Source organism: Littorina saxatilis, linkage group LG17 (genome assembly GCF_037325665.1).
Source record: "Littorina saxatilis isolate snail1 linkage group LG17, US_GU_Lsax_2.0, whole genome shotgun sequence".
NCBI lineage: Eukaryota > Metazoa > Mollusca > Gastropoda > Littorinimorpha > Littorinidae > Littorina > Littorina saxatilis.
Window position 1 is genome coordinate 306,159 of NC_090261.1, and position 15,268 is coordinate 321,426.

General features: G+C 44.3%; 1 protein-coding gene across 8 annotated transcripts in view; it reads right to left on the reverse strand.

The window, feature by feature from the left end:
* The window catches only part of LOC138953643 (cytoplasmic dynein 1 heavy chain 1-like), a 213,050-nt gene that overhangs the window by 147,600 nt on the left and 50,182 nt on the right, over positions 1 to 15,268 (reverse strand). For all 8 annotated transcript variants that reach the window (XR_011451579.1, XM_070325522.1, XM_070325520.1 and 5 more), the window contains 8 exons: positions 13,026 to 13,129; positions 8,094 to 8,166; positions 6,034 to 6,144; positions 5,756 to 5,875; positions 4,242 to 4,481; positions 3,923 to 4,046; positions 1,272 to 1,417; positions 784 to 894 (listed from right to left, as the gene is read on the reverse strand). Coding sequence is in view for 7 of the 8 variants with exons in the window: in XM_070325522.1 (XP_070181623.1) it covers positions 784 to 894; positions 1,272 to 1,417; positions 3,923 to 4,046; positions 4,242 to 4,481; positions 5,756 to 5,875; positions 6,034 to 6,144; positions 8,094 to 8,166; positions 13,026 to 13,129 (1,029 nt within the window). In the remaining variant the exon portion in view is untranslated. The remainder of the gene's footprint in view (positions 1 to 783; positions 895 to 1,271; positions 1,418 to 3,922; positions 4,047 to 4,241; positions 4,482 to 5,755; positions 5,876 to 6,033; positions 6,145 to 8,093; positions 8,167 to 13,025; positions 13,130 to 15,268) is intronic.

A 15,268-nucleotide genomic window follows, 5' to 3' on the forward strand; every position in this document is an offset into this window, starting at 1 on the left:
GTTGATATTGAACTTCAGTTGTTGCTTTGTAAATGTCTATGTATCAGTGTATTATGTCTTGCCACACACATGCCAAATTTCCTTGTATTGATGAGGACAATAAAATTTCTTGTATCTTGTATCTTGTATCTTGTGTGTGTGTGTGTGTGTGTGTGTGTGTGTGTGTGTGTGTGTGTGCATCATAATTGTTGTGTATACTGAGAGTTCGTTCCTGTAAGAGCCTCTGGATTTTTGTAACATTTATGTTTTGTTTTTGGTTTTTGTTGTAAAGTGTTTATGATTGTGTTCTATTCCGTCAATGGCGTCATTCTGGTAATGATGTTGTTATTGCTTTTGTAAAGCGCTTTGTGTGTTCGAAAGCGCTATAGAAATCACCATTATTATTATTATTTTAACACCCCTCGTTACTGAACACCTGCTTCCAGTGTCGTCCTTCAGCGCCTCCACCACCTGCAGGCAACACACACAGTCATACCATCACTCTGAACACCAAGTCTTCCTCATTACCCAACGACTGATTCCCAAATGGTTGTCTGGTGGCATGTTCTAACCTCCACCACCTGCAGGCAACACACACAGTCATACCATCACTCTGAACACCAAGTCTTCCTCATTACCCAACCACTGATTCCCAAATGGTTGTCTGGTGGCATGTTCTAACCTCCACATACACAAAAGAAACAGTGTGCCAAAGGGGCGGGGATAGAGGGTAGAAAGAGATTGACAGAGGACCAAGGTCCAGAAGAAGTGAAGAAGGCTGGTGTGAAGTGAATGTGTGTTTACCTTGGCAAAGCTCTGCAGAGTCTTCTTGACGTGCTCGAAGGAAGAGTAGGTCCGAAGGCGGGCCGGCATCTCCTTCATCTGGTTCAGCAGGGCGTCCAGAGACTGACGCAGCTGTAACGTTCACCACGCGTCAGTTAGGTCACAATCACCACAAAGATCAGCAGTGATTCGTCTGAGCGACTCGTCATGGTTCACAGGGTCATTTGCATAATAAAGGGGTCAGTCTATTTCACCCTCAAAAACCAATTACAAGATATTCAAACTCAAAGGTTCACTTTACTTCCCAGCATAAAATGATTTGAAATGTGAGTGTAGGGACGTAGAGCCTAAACCCTGCATTAAAACATATAACAATATAATAATCATTATCGAAAAAATCTTTACAGCATGTTTCAGAACTGTGACTTGAAGGCAGAGCGTATAGTGAAGGAAATAGCAACCAGAGTGACAGTAGGTTGCAGTAACATGCAAAGTGAAGCAGTGCCTACCTTCCTGGGCGCCACAGACAGCCAGGGCTTCTCCTTCAGCTCGTCAATCTGTTCCCAGATGCGAGCCAGCTCCGACCACACGCCCTTCAGGTCCGCTAGCTCCTCCAGCGCCACCTGCATGCGCTCGTGACTCGGGCTGACTTGACCTGACACAATCATATATATATATATATATATACACACACACACTACAATACTGACACTGGCTACCTGCATGCGCACATGACTCGGGCTCACTTGACCTGACACACACACATATATATACACACACACACTACAATACTGACACTGGCTACCTGCATGCGCTCGTGCTGACTTGACCTGACACAATCATATATATATATATATACTGAACGGCAAAAGTTAGGGACCGCCCTTGACAAAACCAGGCTGTCCTGACCTGGGCCTCTCCAGAACGCTGTTGGTGGCCTGGAACTTCTGATGCAGCCTGACCACGACAGAAAGGGACACTCCAAGTCGTCTGCCCACTTATCGCTTGCTTACGCCGTCTTGCAGCCATGCGATGCCCCGGGCTTTGTTGAAGGTGGTCACCTTTTGTCTGGGAGGCATAGCGAGAGATGGTGGGTAGCGGAAAATCGCGGGGCTATAAAGCCTAACTGGTGACAACAGTTCCCTCTCAACACATCCCCCCTGCACGTGCATAACAAATTTTTCATCTTTCCCGCCCAGGCTTACCCACGCGCCAGCGTAAAAATGGTCCACTTTTTGCAGTTTGGCAGTTTCTGTCTCGTGCCCTAGCCAGGCCTCCGTGGATCCCGAGCAAGTTTCCTGCTAACACAGCATTGCTCACCCACTGGTGTGTACGGCCTGACAGCCATTTGGTTTTATAAACTTAGGAACAAGGAGTTTGGCACAGATGAAGTCAGCTGGTTTTTTCAAGGGCGGTCCCTAACTTTTGCCGTTCAGTATATATATATATATATAGAAATTTATAATGAGAGCGCTGCTAAAAATGCCAAAATGTGCACTCGATCGCTTGTACTTTTAAAGAAAAGTTAAATATAGAATGACGTCAAGAGCGAGAATGCATAGAAATTACGTCATGAGCAAGGGAGATCATCCTTTACTCTGTGTGTGTCTCCACCGCCTACATTCCAACAAGGAATTTTGAAAGCAGGGAGCACACTAGAGGTAATGGAAGAGGTGGGGGGAGGGGGTAAGAATTAGATCTAGAAAGAACTCTTCACAGACAGCCTACTGGAGAATCAAACCCTTTCGGAGCCGATTGCAACACTGAACAAGAATAACCCGAGGAGAGTTCTACAACCTCAAAGGATTGAGAAGTCACCGAAGTGCATTTAAGGGCATTCTCATAGAGTGCTGAACCTGAAAAGGTCCGTTTTTGTTTAGCCAAGACTGCTACCGGTTTCGAGCTGAGAAGCTCTCATCAGGCAGTCTCTTGGCATAAAACAGAGAAGAACTCTCAAACTTCTATGCAAAAGAGAAAACCACATTTCTGCGGTAGGCCCTCTGCATAGACGAGAATCTTTCTTTGATTCCCCTGCAACTGTCAGTGAAGAGTATGAAAAAGAAATTTTGAAGTATCAGCAGCTGCTCTTGGTTGTTGAAGCAACAAAATAGAAATTTATAATGAGAGCGCTGCTAAAAATATATATATATACTAGATGAATACCCGCTTCGCCGGGTACGGCTTCGCCGGGAAGAAGTTGAGCCGGGGCCGGGTGTACGCCGGCTTTGCCGGCGCACCGCACGAAGGAAGGGAGATAAACGCGCAAAACACTGGAGAAGAGTAATACCCGGCTTCGCCGGGACAGTGACCTTCTAAAAATAGTATTACGGGAATATGGATTGAGCGTTGTCGACAGTGACCTTCTAAAAATAGAAATGGGAATATGGATTGACGCCACACGAAGGAAGGGAGATAAACGCTGAAAACACTGGAGAAGATAAGGAAGAGTTACTGGTATTGGATCGAGACAAAAAACCCAAAATCGGTTCAGCGCTGCGCGCTGAGAGCACGTGTTGAAATATCTCATCGACCAGGTTGTGTCCCGGGTGTACCTGAATATGCCCACCAAATTTGAAACAGATCCATCGAGAACCTTGGCCGCGCATCGCGAACAGACACACAGACACAAGTCGTATACATATATATAGATATATACACACACACACTGCAATACTGACACTGGCCACCTGCATGCGCTCGTGACGACTTGACCTGACACAATCATATATATATATATATATTATATACACACACACTGCAATACTGACACTGGTTACCTGCATGCGCTCGTGACTGGGTCTGATACACACATGTGTCTGGGTCTGAAGCACATTGCTATACACACACACATACATATCTACACATTCTGATATATAAGACACACAAACTGCTGTCACTGGATACCTGCAACCATGCATGGCTGGTGCTGATTTGACCTGTACACACATTGCCAAGAACACACTGCATTGTGAACACAAAACAGAAGAGAAGACAGACAGAATTGAATTGAATTGAATTGAACTTTATTTTACAAGGATTTAGATTTAAGGCTACAGAGAGAGAGAGAGAGAGACAGAGACCGAGAAACAGACAGACAGAAAAAGGGAGAGAAGAAAGAGAGAGGTTGGCTGGAGACCCAATGCTGAGGAAGGAATGTTACCTGGCTCGGACAGTTCCAAAGCCTCCTTGGCCCTGGACACGTTGTCTCTCTCCTCCTTGAGGCGGTTAAACTTGCCCTCGAAGATGGTCAGGTTCTTCAAGGCAATGTCTGGCCGCATCTCTCCCTGAAATCACCAGACAGGTACAGTTTAGACACACTTCCACCAACGCTTCACTCTCAGCCCGAACACTTCATTGTCCAACATTAAATCCAACAGCAGTTTTGAAGAAACATAAAAATGTGGAATGAGATACTGTGAACCCCCCCCAAACAGTAATCACATGACTTACAGTCACTGGTTTCTAATGACATGACTCACAGTGACAGGTTTCTCTTTCTCCCACTCCTGCATCATGGTGGTGGTCTTGTTCTCCACCAGCTGGTCCTCGGAGGAGATCTTCATCTGCAGGCTGGCTACCTGGGTCTGGATGGAGGAGTCCTTGCGCTTCATGATGTCGCTGAACGCCCCCCACTCCCCCTCCACGTTGTCGATGTACAGCCAGTTGCCTGGGAACTGGAAGCGCTGACGCTCTAGGATACGCTGGCCCTCCTTGTACATCTGTCACATCAAACACATGATGAGTTCACATCATTCATTGTACATCTGTCACATCTAGCACATGATGAGTTCACATCATTCATTGTACATCTGTCACATCTAGCACATGATGAGTTCACATCATTCATTGTACATCTGTCACATCAAACACATGATGAGTTCATATCATTCATTGTACATCTGTGACATCTAGCACATGATGAGTTCACATCATTCATTGTACATCTGTGACATCTAGCACATGATGAGTTCATATCATTCATTGTACATCTGTGACATCTAGCACATGATGAGTTCATATCATTCATTGTACATCTGTCACATCTAGCACATGATGAGTTCACATCATTCATTGTACATCTGTCACATCTAGCACATGATGAGTTCATATCATTCATTGTACACCTGTGACATCAAGAACATGATGAGTTCACATCATTCATTGTACATCTGTCACATCAAACACATGATGAGTTCATATCATTCATTGTACATCTGTGACATCTAGCACATGATGAGTTCACATCATTCATTGTACATCTGTCACATCAAACACATGATGAGTTCATATCATTCATTGTACATCTGTGACATCAAGAACATGATGAGTTCACATCATTCATTGTACATCTGTCACATCTAGCACATGATGAGTTCACATCATTCATTGTACATCTGTCACATCAAACACATGATGAGTTCATATCATTCATTGTACATCTGTGACATCTAGCACATGATGAGTTCATATCATTCATTGTACATCTGTCACATCTAGCACATGATGAGTTCATATCATTCATTGTACATCTGTCACATCTAGCACATGATGAGTTCACATCATTCATTGTACATCTGTGACATCTAGCACATGATGAGTTCACATCATTCATTGTACATCTGTCACATCTAGCACATGATGAGTTCACATCATTCATTGTACATCTGTGACATCTAGCACATGATGAGTTCACATCATTCATTGTACATCTGTCACATCTAGCACATGATGAGTTCACATCATTCATAGTACATCTGTGACATCTAGCATATGATGAGTTCACATCAACTTCTGTTTACCCACCTTGCCTTCGCATGGCAAAATCTCATCTGTTAATTCTACTGCCATAGAACTATGGAATAACACTGACATTGAAATAACCCATTGATTAACATAATCTGACAATTGATCCTGGCAAGTATACCAGCATGACATGGCTAGCAGTGTAAGTGTATTGCCGTGACTGAGTGTGTGAGCACGTTGCACAACTTACCTCCACCTGCTTCTCCCAGTTGTTCATCTTGCGTTTCAAGGACTGCACGTGTGTGATGAGCCCCACCGCCTCCGACGTGTTGGCCGTGTCCAGCGACTGCTGCTCAAGGTCCGACCGCGACTGCAACGCAACCACACATGATAGTACTGTGGTGCACACACACACACACACACGCACATGCCCGCAATCTCTTGCCCATACACTGCCACACACACACCAAGCCTGCACATAGGTCACTTTCACACAATCTCTCTCCCTCTATACCCAGCCAGCGTTACCTTGGAGACCTGAGAGTGGAACTCGGTCATCTCGTTGCCCAGCATGCTGCCGAACTTGCTCAGCACCTCCTTGTGCCACGAGTCGTACTTCAGCGTCACCTTGGACTGCACCTGTAACACCACAATCACACCTGTACTCTACACCTCTAACACACCATGACCTGACCTGTACTCTACATCTCTAACACAGTGACCTCACCTGTACTCTACACCTCTAACACACCATGACCTGATCTGTACTCTACACCTCTAACACACCATGACCTGATCTGTACTCTACACCTCTAACACACCATGACCTGATCTGTACTCTACACCTCTAACACACCGTGACCTCACCTGGTCTCTACACCTCTAACGCACCATGTCCTGACCTGTACTCTACACCTCTAACACACCGTGACCTCACCTGTACTCTACACCTCTAACACACCATGACCTGACCTGTACTCTACACCTCTAACGCACCATGACCTCACCTGTACTCTACACCTCTAACACAGTGACCTCACCTGTACTCTACACCTCTAACACACCATGACCTGACCTGTACTCTACACCTCTAACACAGTGACCTCACCTGTACTCTACACCTCTAACGCACCATGACCTGATCTGTACTCTTCACCTCTAACACACCGTGACCTCACCTGTACTCTACACCTTTAACACACCGTGACCTCACCTGTAATCTACACCTCTAACACACCGTGACCTGACCTGTACTCTACACCTCTAACACACCATGACCTAACCTGTACTCTACACCTCTAACACACCATGACCTGACCTGTACTCTACACCTCTAACACACCATGACCTCATCTGTACTCTACACACAAACAATTGTACTTCTCTCAAGCCGTTTAACAGGTATTGGGATATGACAAGGCGGTTGTGTCAGTTGTGGCTTTGCAGCCAGGTATGGGACAGTTGTGCACAGCCAACAACACACCAGCTACAGTGTGTATCAAGGTATGGGACAGTTGTACACAGCCAACAACACACCAGCTACAGTGTGTATCAAGGTATGGGACAGTTGTACACAGCCAACAACACACCAGCTACAGTGTGTATCAAGGTATGGGACAGTTGTACACAGCCAACAACACACCAGCTACAGTGTGTATCATGGTATGGGACAGTTGTACACAGCCAACAGCACACCAGCTACAGTGTGTATCAAGGTATGGGACAGTTGTACACAGCCAACAACACACCAGCTACAGTGTGTATCAAGGTATGGGACAGTTGTACACAGCCAACAACACACCAGCTACAGTGTGAATCATGGTATCGGACAGTTGTACACAGCCAACAACACACCAGCTACAGTGTGTATCAAGGTATCGGACAGTTGTACACAGCCAACAACACACCAGCTACAGTGTGTATCATGGTATGGGACAGTTGTACACAGCCAACAGCACACCAGCTACAGTGTGTATCAAGGTATGGGACAGTTGTACACAGCCAACAACACACCAGCTACAGTGTGTATCAAGGTATGGGACAGTTGAACACAGCCAACAACACACCAGCTACAGTGTGTATCATGGTATGGGACAGTTGTACACAGCCAACAACACACCAGCTACAGTGTGTATCAAGGTATGGGACAGTTGTACACAGCCAACAACACACCAGCTACAGTGTGTATCAAGGTATGGGACAGTTGTACACAGCCAACAACACACCAGCTACAGTGTGTATCAAGGTATGGGACAGTTGTACACAGCCAACAACACACCAGCTACAGTGTGTATCAAGGTATGGGACAGTTGAACACAGCCAACAACACACCAGCTACAGTGTGTATCATGGTATGGGACAGTTGTACACAGCCAACAACACACCAGCTACAGTGTGTATCAAGGTATGGGACAGTTGTACACAGCCAACAACACACCAGCTACAGTGTGTATCAAGGTATGGGACAGTTGTACACAGCCAACAACACACCAGCTACAGTGTGTATCAAGGTATGGGACAGTTGTACACAGCCAACAACACACCAGCTACACATGCTACAACATAGGTGAAAGGGACAGATGGTTTACCTTTCCAAACTGCACAATGAGAGGTCCGATCTCTGTCTGTGTCTCTGACGTGTCAAAGGTCTTCCTTGATGACCTGCAACCACACATCAGGTCTCACTTCTCTGACCACCAACACTTTCACCACTTTTATCTTTATTTTTACATTTAGTCAAGTTTACTAAATGTTTTAACGTAGAGGGGGAATCGAGACGAGGGTCGTGGTGTATGTGTGTGTGTCTGTCTGTCTGTGCGTGTGTGTGTGTAGAGCGATTCAGACCAAACTACTGGACCGATCTTTATGAAATTTGACATGACAGTTCCTGGGAATGATATCCCCGGACGTTTTTTTCTTTTTTTCGATAAATACCTTTGATGACGTCATATCCGGCTTTTTGTAAAAGTTGAGGCGGCACTGTCACACCCTCATTTTTCAATCAAATTGATTGAAATTTTGGCCAAGCAATCTTCGACGAAGGCCAGACTTCGGTATTGCATTTCAGCGTGGTGGCTTAAAAATTGATTAATGACTTTTTGGTCATTAAAAATCTGAAAATTGTAAAAAAAAAAATTTTTTTTTTAAACGATCTAAATTTACGTTCAACTTATTCTTCATCATTTTCTGATTCCAAAACATATAAATATGTTATATTCGGATTAAAAACAAGCTCTGAAAGTTAAAAATATAAAAATTATTATTAAAATAAAATTTCCGAAATCTATTTAAAAACAATTTCATCTTATTCCTTGTGGGTTCCTGATTCCAAAAACATATGCAGTGAGTTCAGTTTCATACTGTTAGTTCGACAGCTTGACTAAATGTTGTAATTTCGCCTTACGCGACTTGTTTATTTTTTATTTAAACAATTTTTTTTATTCAGTTGCATAAATACAAAGCCGTAATTGAATGTTATGATAAAGGAGCACACCAAGATAAACTTATAAATGTGCTCTTAGAGACAAACGAGTAATGTGGCGGACGATATCGTAAATGCATTATATTTAAACAAATGAAAACAAGAACAACAACAACGATAACTATAGCAACAGTGGTACTGAAAACTCACACACACACACACACATAGAGACACAGAGGACAATCAGATACAGGGAGAGAGAGAGAGAGAGAGAGAGAGAGAGAGAGAGAGAGAGAGAGAGAGAGAGAGAGAGAGAGAGAGAGAGAGAGAGAGAGAAAGAGAGAGAAAGAGAGAGAGAGAGAGAGAGGGAGAGAGAGAGAGAAGAGAGAGAGAGAAGAGAGAGAAAGAAGAGAGAGAGAGAGAGAGAGAGAGAGAGAGAGAGAGAGAGAGAGAGAGAGAGAGAGAGAGAGAGAGAGAGAGAGAGAGAGAGAGAGAGAGAGAAGAGAGAGAGAGAGAAGAGAGAGAAAGAAGAGAGAGAGAGAGAGAGAGAGAGAGAGAGAGAGAGAGAGAGAGAGAGATTGCATCCACTATAGATCAATTTAATGCTCTAATAACAAAATGACTAAACATATGGTATTAACAAAAACTTTTGCCGTCTAATATAAATTTCTGAATCTGATGAAACAGCGCTATGTTTTCAGCCAAGGACTTGTCACTATCACCGTACACAGTACACAAAACAGTAATATTATTCTTATCTGGTAAAGTATCAATAGTGGTTGCTCTAACATTCGTGTACAAAGGACAGTCAAATAAAAAGTGTTCACAATTTTCAACATGAAAACCACACCTGCAGAAAACATCATTTGTCAAATGTCTTTTAAACATATCTGCATTTAAATCACTAATCTCCAATCTTAATTTACAGTGAATGATTTCTGCTTTTCGAACTTTGGAGTTGACATACGGGGGAATTAAAGCGTCATCTCTCGTCAAAAATCTTTTAAAACAACCAATTGAATTTGTTTGTTTTATATGATCAGGTAATTCATTCCATAGAGATGTTGCAGAAGGAAAAAAGGAATGCTTATATGATTCAGTTCTACATCGAAACATTTGCCTATCATTTCCAACACTTTCACCACCAACACTTTCACCTCCAACACTTTCACCACCAACACTTTCATCTCCAACACTTTCACCACCAACACTTTCACCACCAACACTTTCATCTCCAACACTTTCACCACCAACACTTTCACCACCAACACTTTCATCTCCAACACTTTCACCACCAACACTTTCACCACCAACACTTTCACCACCACCACTTTCACCACCAACACTTTCTTCTTTTCGATCGCCGAAGCCACCAACACTTTCATCTCCAACACTTTCACCACCAACACTTTTATCACCACCACTTTCACCACCAACACTTTCACCACCAACACTTTCATCTCCAACACTTTCACCACCAACACTTTCACCACCAACACTTTCACCACCAACACTTTCATCTCCAACACTTTCACCACCAACACTTTCATCTCCAGCACTTTCACCACCAACACTTTCACCACCAGCACTTTCATCACCAACACTTTCACCACCAACACTTTCATCTCCAACACTTTCACCACCAGCACTTTCATCACCAACACTTTCACCACCAACACTTTCATCTCCAACACTTTTACCACCAACACTTTCACCACCACCACTTTCATCTCCAACACTTTCACCACCAACACTTTCATCTCCAACACTTTCATCACCATCACTTTCACCACCAACAATTTCACCACCACCACTTTCATCTCCAACACACCCTCGCGATATAACCTTGAACGGTTGAAAACGACGTTAAACACCAAATAAAGAAAGAAAGAATCTCCAACACTTTCACCACCAACACTTACACCACCAACACTTTCATCTCCAGCACTTTCACCATCAACACTTTCACCACCAACACTTTCACCACCAACACTTTCACCACCAACACTTTCACCACCAACACTTTCGCCACCAACACTTTCATCTCCAACACTTTCACCACCACCACTTTCACCACCACCACTTTCATCTCCAACACTTTCACCACCAACACTTTCACCACCAACACTTTCACCACTACCACTTTCACCACCACCACAGTCATCTCCAACACTTTCACCACCAACACTTTCATCACCAACACTTTCACCACCAACACTTTCATCTCCAACACTTTCACCACCAGCACTTTCACCACCAACACTTTCACCACCAACACTTTCACCACCAACACTTTCACCACCAACACTTTCATCTCCAACACTTTCACCACCAGCACTTTCACCACCAACACTTTCACCACCAACACTTTCACCACCAACACTTTCATCTCCAACACTTTCACCACCAACACTTTCACAGACCTGTTTACCCTAAACCCGAGGCAAGAGTACTTTCCCAAAAAGTGGAGTGTATTTTTCAAAAAGTTGGTGTACTTTGCAAGCAAAGCCATATGGGCTAGGGAAAATGTACGCGTGGGTGCAAACGTGTTTGTGTAAGAATAGCATGTCTTGTGAACACCTTCAGAATTTAACTCCTTCCAATACAACAGGGATTAAACAATTTTATTTACCTGTCAGTTTATAGCATTATAACCAGTGTCTTCCAAACAGATTGATAATGAAAAGATGAAGTTCGTGAAATAACATCTGTGGTTGACAGTGGAAAGTTCATTTTTACAATCATCTCAGAAAACATTGCTTCAACACGGACTACAGCTTTTTCTTCTGGCAGGATTTGCTTTGCGGGAATGAACTTCATAATTCCTTGGCAGCTTTCAGCGGATTTCTTTGCAGCAACCTTGTCCAGGTGAGTTTTGGAAATGCCGCAGTGTCGTTCGATGTCATATTTCCCAGCATGGGCAACGGAGAAATCTGATTTACAATACTTGCAGTGTGCATGACTTTTTCCCATAGTAGACTCCACAATTCCTGGCTCTTTCTTATATTTCTCCAAGAAAATCTGCTGCTTCTGCTGTTTAGACTTGGTACAGTCATCCGAAACTGACACATTTTACCGCTTCATTTTGCCACGATTGTCCAGACGATCGCACGTGCCAACAACTGAACAAGGTTTTCACAGCTGAAGACTCGCTGTCATGGTTATCTCCCTTCGACCGAAACCGGTATCAGTTGTACCATCCCGTAATCAGCACACCAACACCGGAAAACGTATTCTAGACTTTTTCCTATGCGTATTTTGTGCGTGTGTCGCGTATTTGCGTACCGATAATAATTTGGCGTACAAAATACGCCCAAATCGTACTGGTAAACAGGTCTGCTTTCACCACCACCACTTTCATCACCAACACTTTCATCACCAACACTTTCATCTCCAACACTTTCACCACCAACACTTTCATCTCCAACACTTTCACCACCACCACTTTCATCTCCAACACTTTCATCACCAACACTTTCACCACCAACACTTTCATCTCCAACACTTTCACCACCAACACTTTCATCTCCAGCACTTTCACCACCAACACTTTCATCTCCAACACTTTCATCTCCAACACTTTCACCACAACACTTTCACCTCCAACACTTTCACCACCAACACTTTCACCACCAACACTTTCATCTCCAACACTTTCACCACCAACACTTTCACCACCAACACTTTCATCAACACTTCCACCACCAACACTTTCACCTCCAACACTTTCACCACCAACACTTTCATCACCAAAACTTTCACCACCAACACTTTCACCACCAACACTTTCATCAACACTTCCACCACCAACACTTTCACCACCAACACTTTCATCACCAAAACTTTCACCACCAACACTTTCACCACCAGCACTTTCACCTCCAACACTTTCACCACCAACACTTTCACCACCAACACTTTCACCGCCAACACATTCACCAACAACACTTTCACCACCAACACGACATTCACTGATTGTCTTTTGAGCCCTCTAGCCCCCCTGACCATTTTGTGAACTGGCTACAGCTAAACAAATTTCCTGGAAAGGAAAGAGAAGACTCCAACCATACAGTTGTCGACCATTTGAAAAGCTACTCACTTGATCTCCTCCAAGGTGGACATCCACAGCTTCATGCTGTTGCCAAGGCGACTGTACAGCACGTCAGGGTTCAGATCCCACAGCGACTGGTAGCGCAGCCACACCTACACACAACACAGTCAACATCACACACCACACAGTCAACATCACACCTACACACACCACACTGTCAACATCACACCTACACACACCACAAAGTCAACATCACACCTACACACACCACACAGTCAACATCACACCTACACACACCACACAGATATCACACCTACACACACCACACAGTCAACATCACACCTACACACACCACACAGTCAACATCACACCTACACACACCACACAGATATCACACCTACACACACCACACAGTCAACATCACACCTACACACACCACACAGTCAACATCACACCTACACACACCACACAGTCAACATCACACCTACACACACCACACAGTCAACATCACACCTACACACACCACACAGATATCACACCTACACACACCACACAGTCAACATCACACCTACACACACCACACAGTCAACATCACACCTACACACACCACACAGATATCACATCTACACACACCACACAGTCAACATCACACACCACACAGTCAACATCACACACCACACAGTCAACATCACACACCACACAGTCAACATCACACCTACACACACCACACAGTCAACATCACACCTACACACACCACACAGTCAACATCACACCTACACACACCACACAGACATTACACCTACACACACCACACAGATATCACACCTACACACACCACACAGTCAACATCACACCTACACACACCACACAGTCAACATCACACCTACACACACCACACAGATATCACACCTACACACACCACACAGTCAACATCACACCTACACACACCACACAGTCAACATCACACCTACACACACCACAAAGTCAACATCACACCTACACACACCACACAGTCAACATCACACCTACACACACCACACAGATATCACACCTACACACACCACACAGTCAACATCACACCTACACACACCACAGTCAACATCACACCTACACACACCACACAGATATCACACCTACACACACCACACAGTCAACATCACACCTACACACACCACACAGTCAACATCACACCTACACACACCACACAGGTATCACACCTACACACACCACACAGTCAACATCACACCTACACACACCACACAGATATCACACCTACACACACCACACAGTCAACATCACACCTACACACACCACACAGTCAACATCACACCTACACACACCACACAGATATCACATCTACACACACCACACAGTCAACATCACACACCACACAGTCAACATCACACCTACACACACCACACAGTCAACATCACACCTACACACACCACACAGTCAACATCACACCTACACACACCACACAGACATTACACCTACACACACCACAGTCAACATCACACCTACACACACCACACAGTCAACATCACACCTACACACACCACACAGATATCACACCTACACACACCACACAGTCAACATCACACACCACACAGTCAACATCACACCTACACACACCACACAGTCAACATCACACCTACACACACCACAGTCAACATCACACCTACACACACCACACAGTCAACATCACACACCACACAGTCAACATCACACACCACACAGTCAACATCACACCTTCACATCACACACAGTCAACATCACACCTACACACACCACACAGTCAACATCACACCTACACACACCACACAGTCAACATCACACCTACACACACCACACAGTCAACATCACACCTACACACACCACACAGTCAACATCACACCTACACACACCACAGTCAACATCACACCTACACACACCACACAGTCAACATCACACCTACACACACCACACAGACATCACACCTACACACACCACACAGTCAACATCACACCTACACACACCACACAGACATCACATCTACACACACCACACAGTCAACATCACACCTACACACACCACACAGACATCACATCTACACACACCACACACAGTCAACATCACACACCACACAGTCAACATCACACCTTCACATCACACACAGTCAGCATATCTCTGCCACTCTATATCCTCCTCTACACCATATCTATAACAAGAAGCTTATGTTGACATATTTTGTAAGCATGCATTTTACTTTCTGCACTACACTATATGTAAAACAAGAAGCTGATGTTGACATA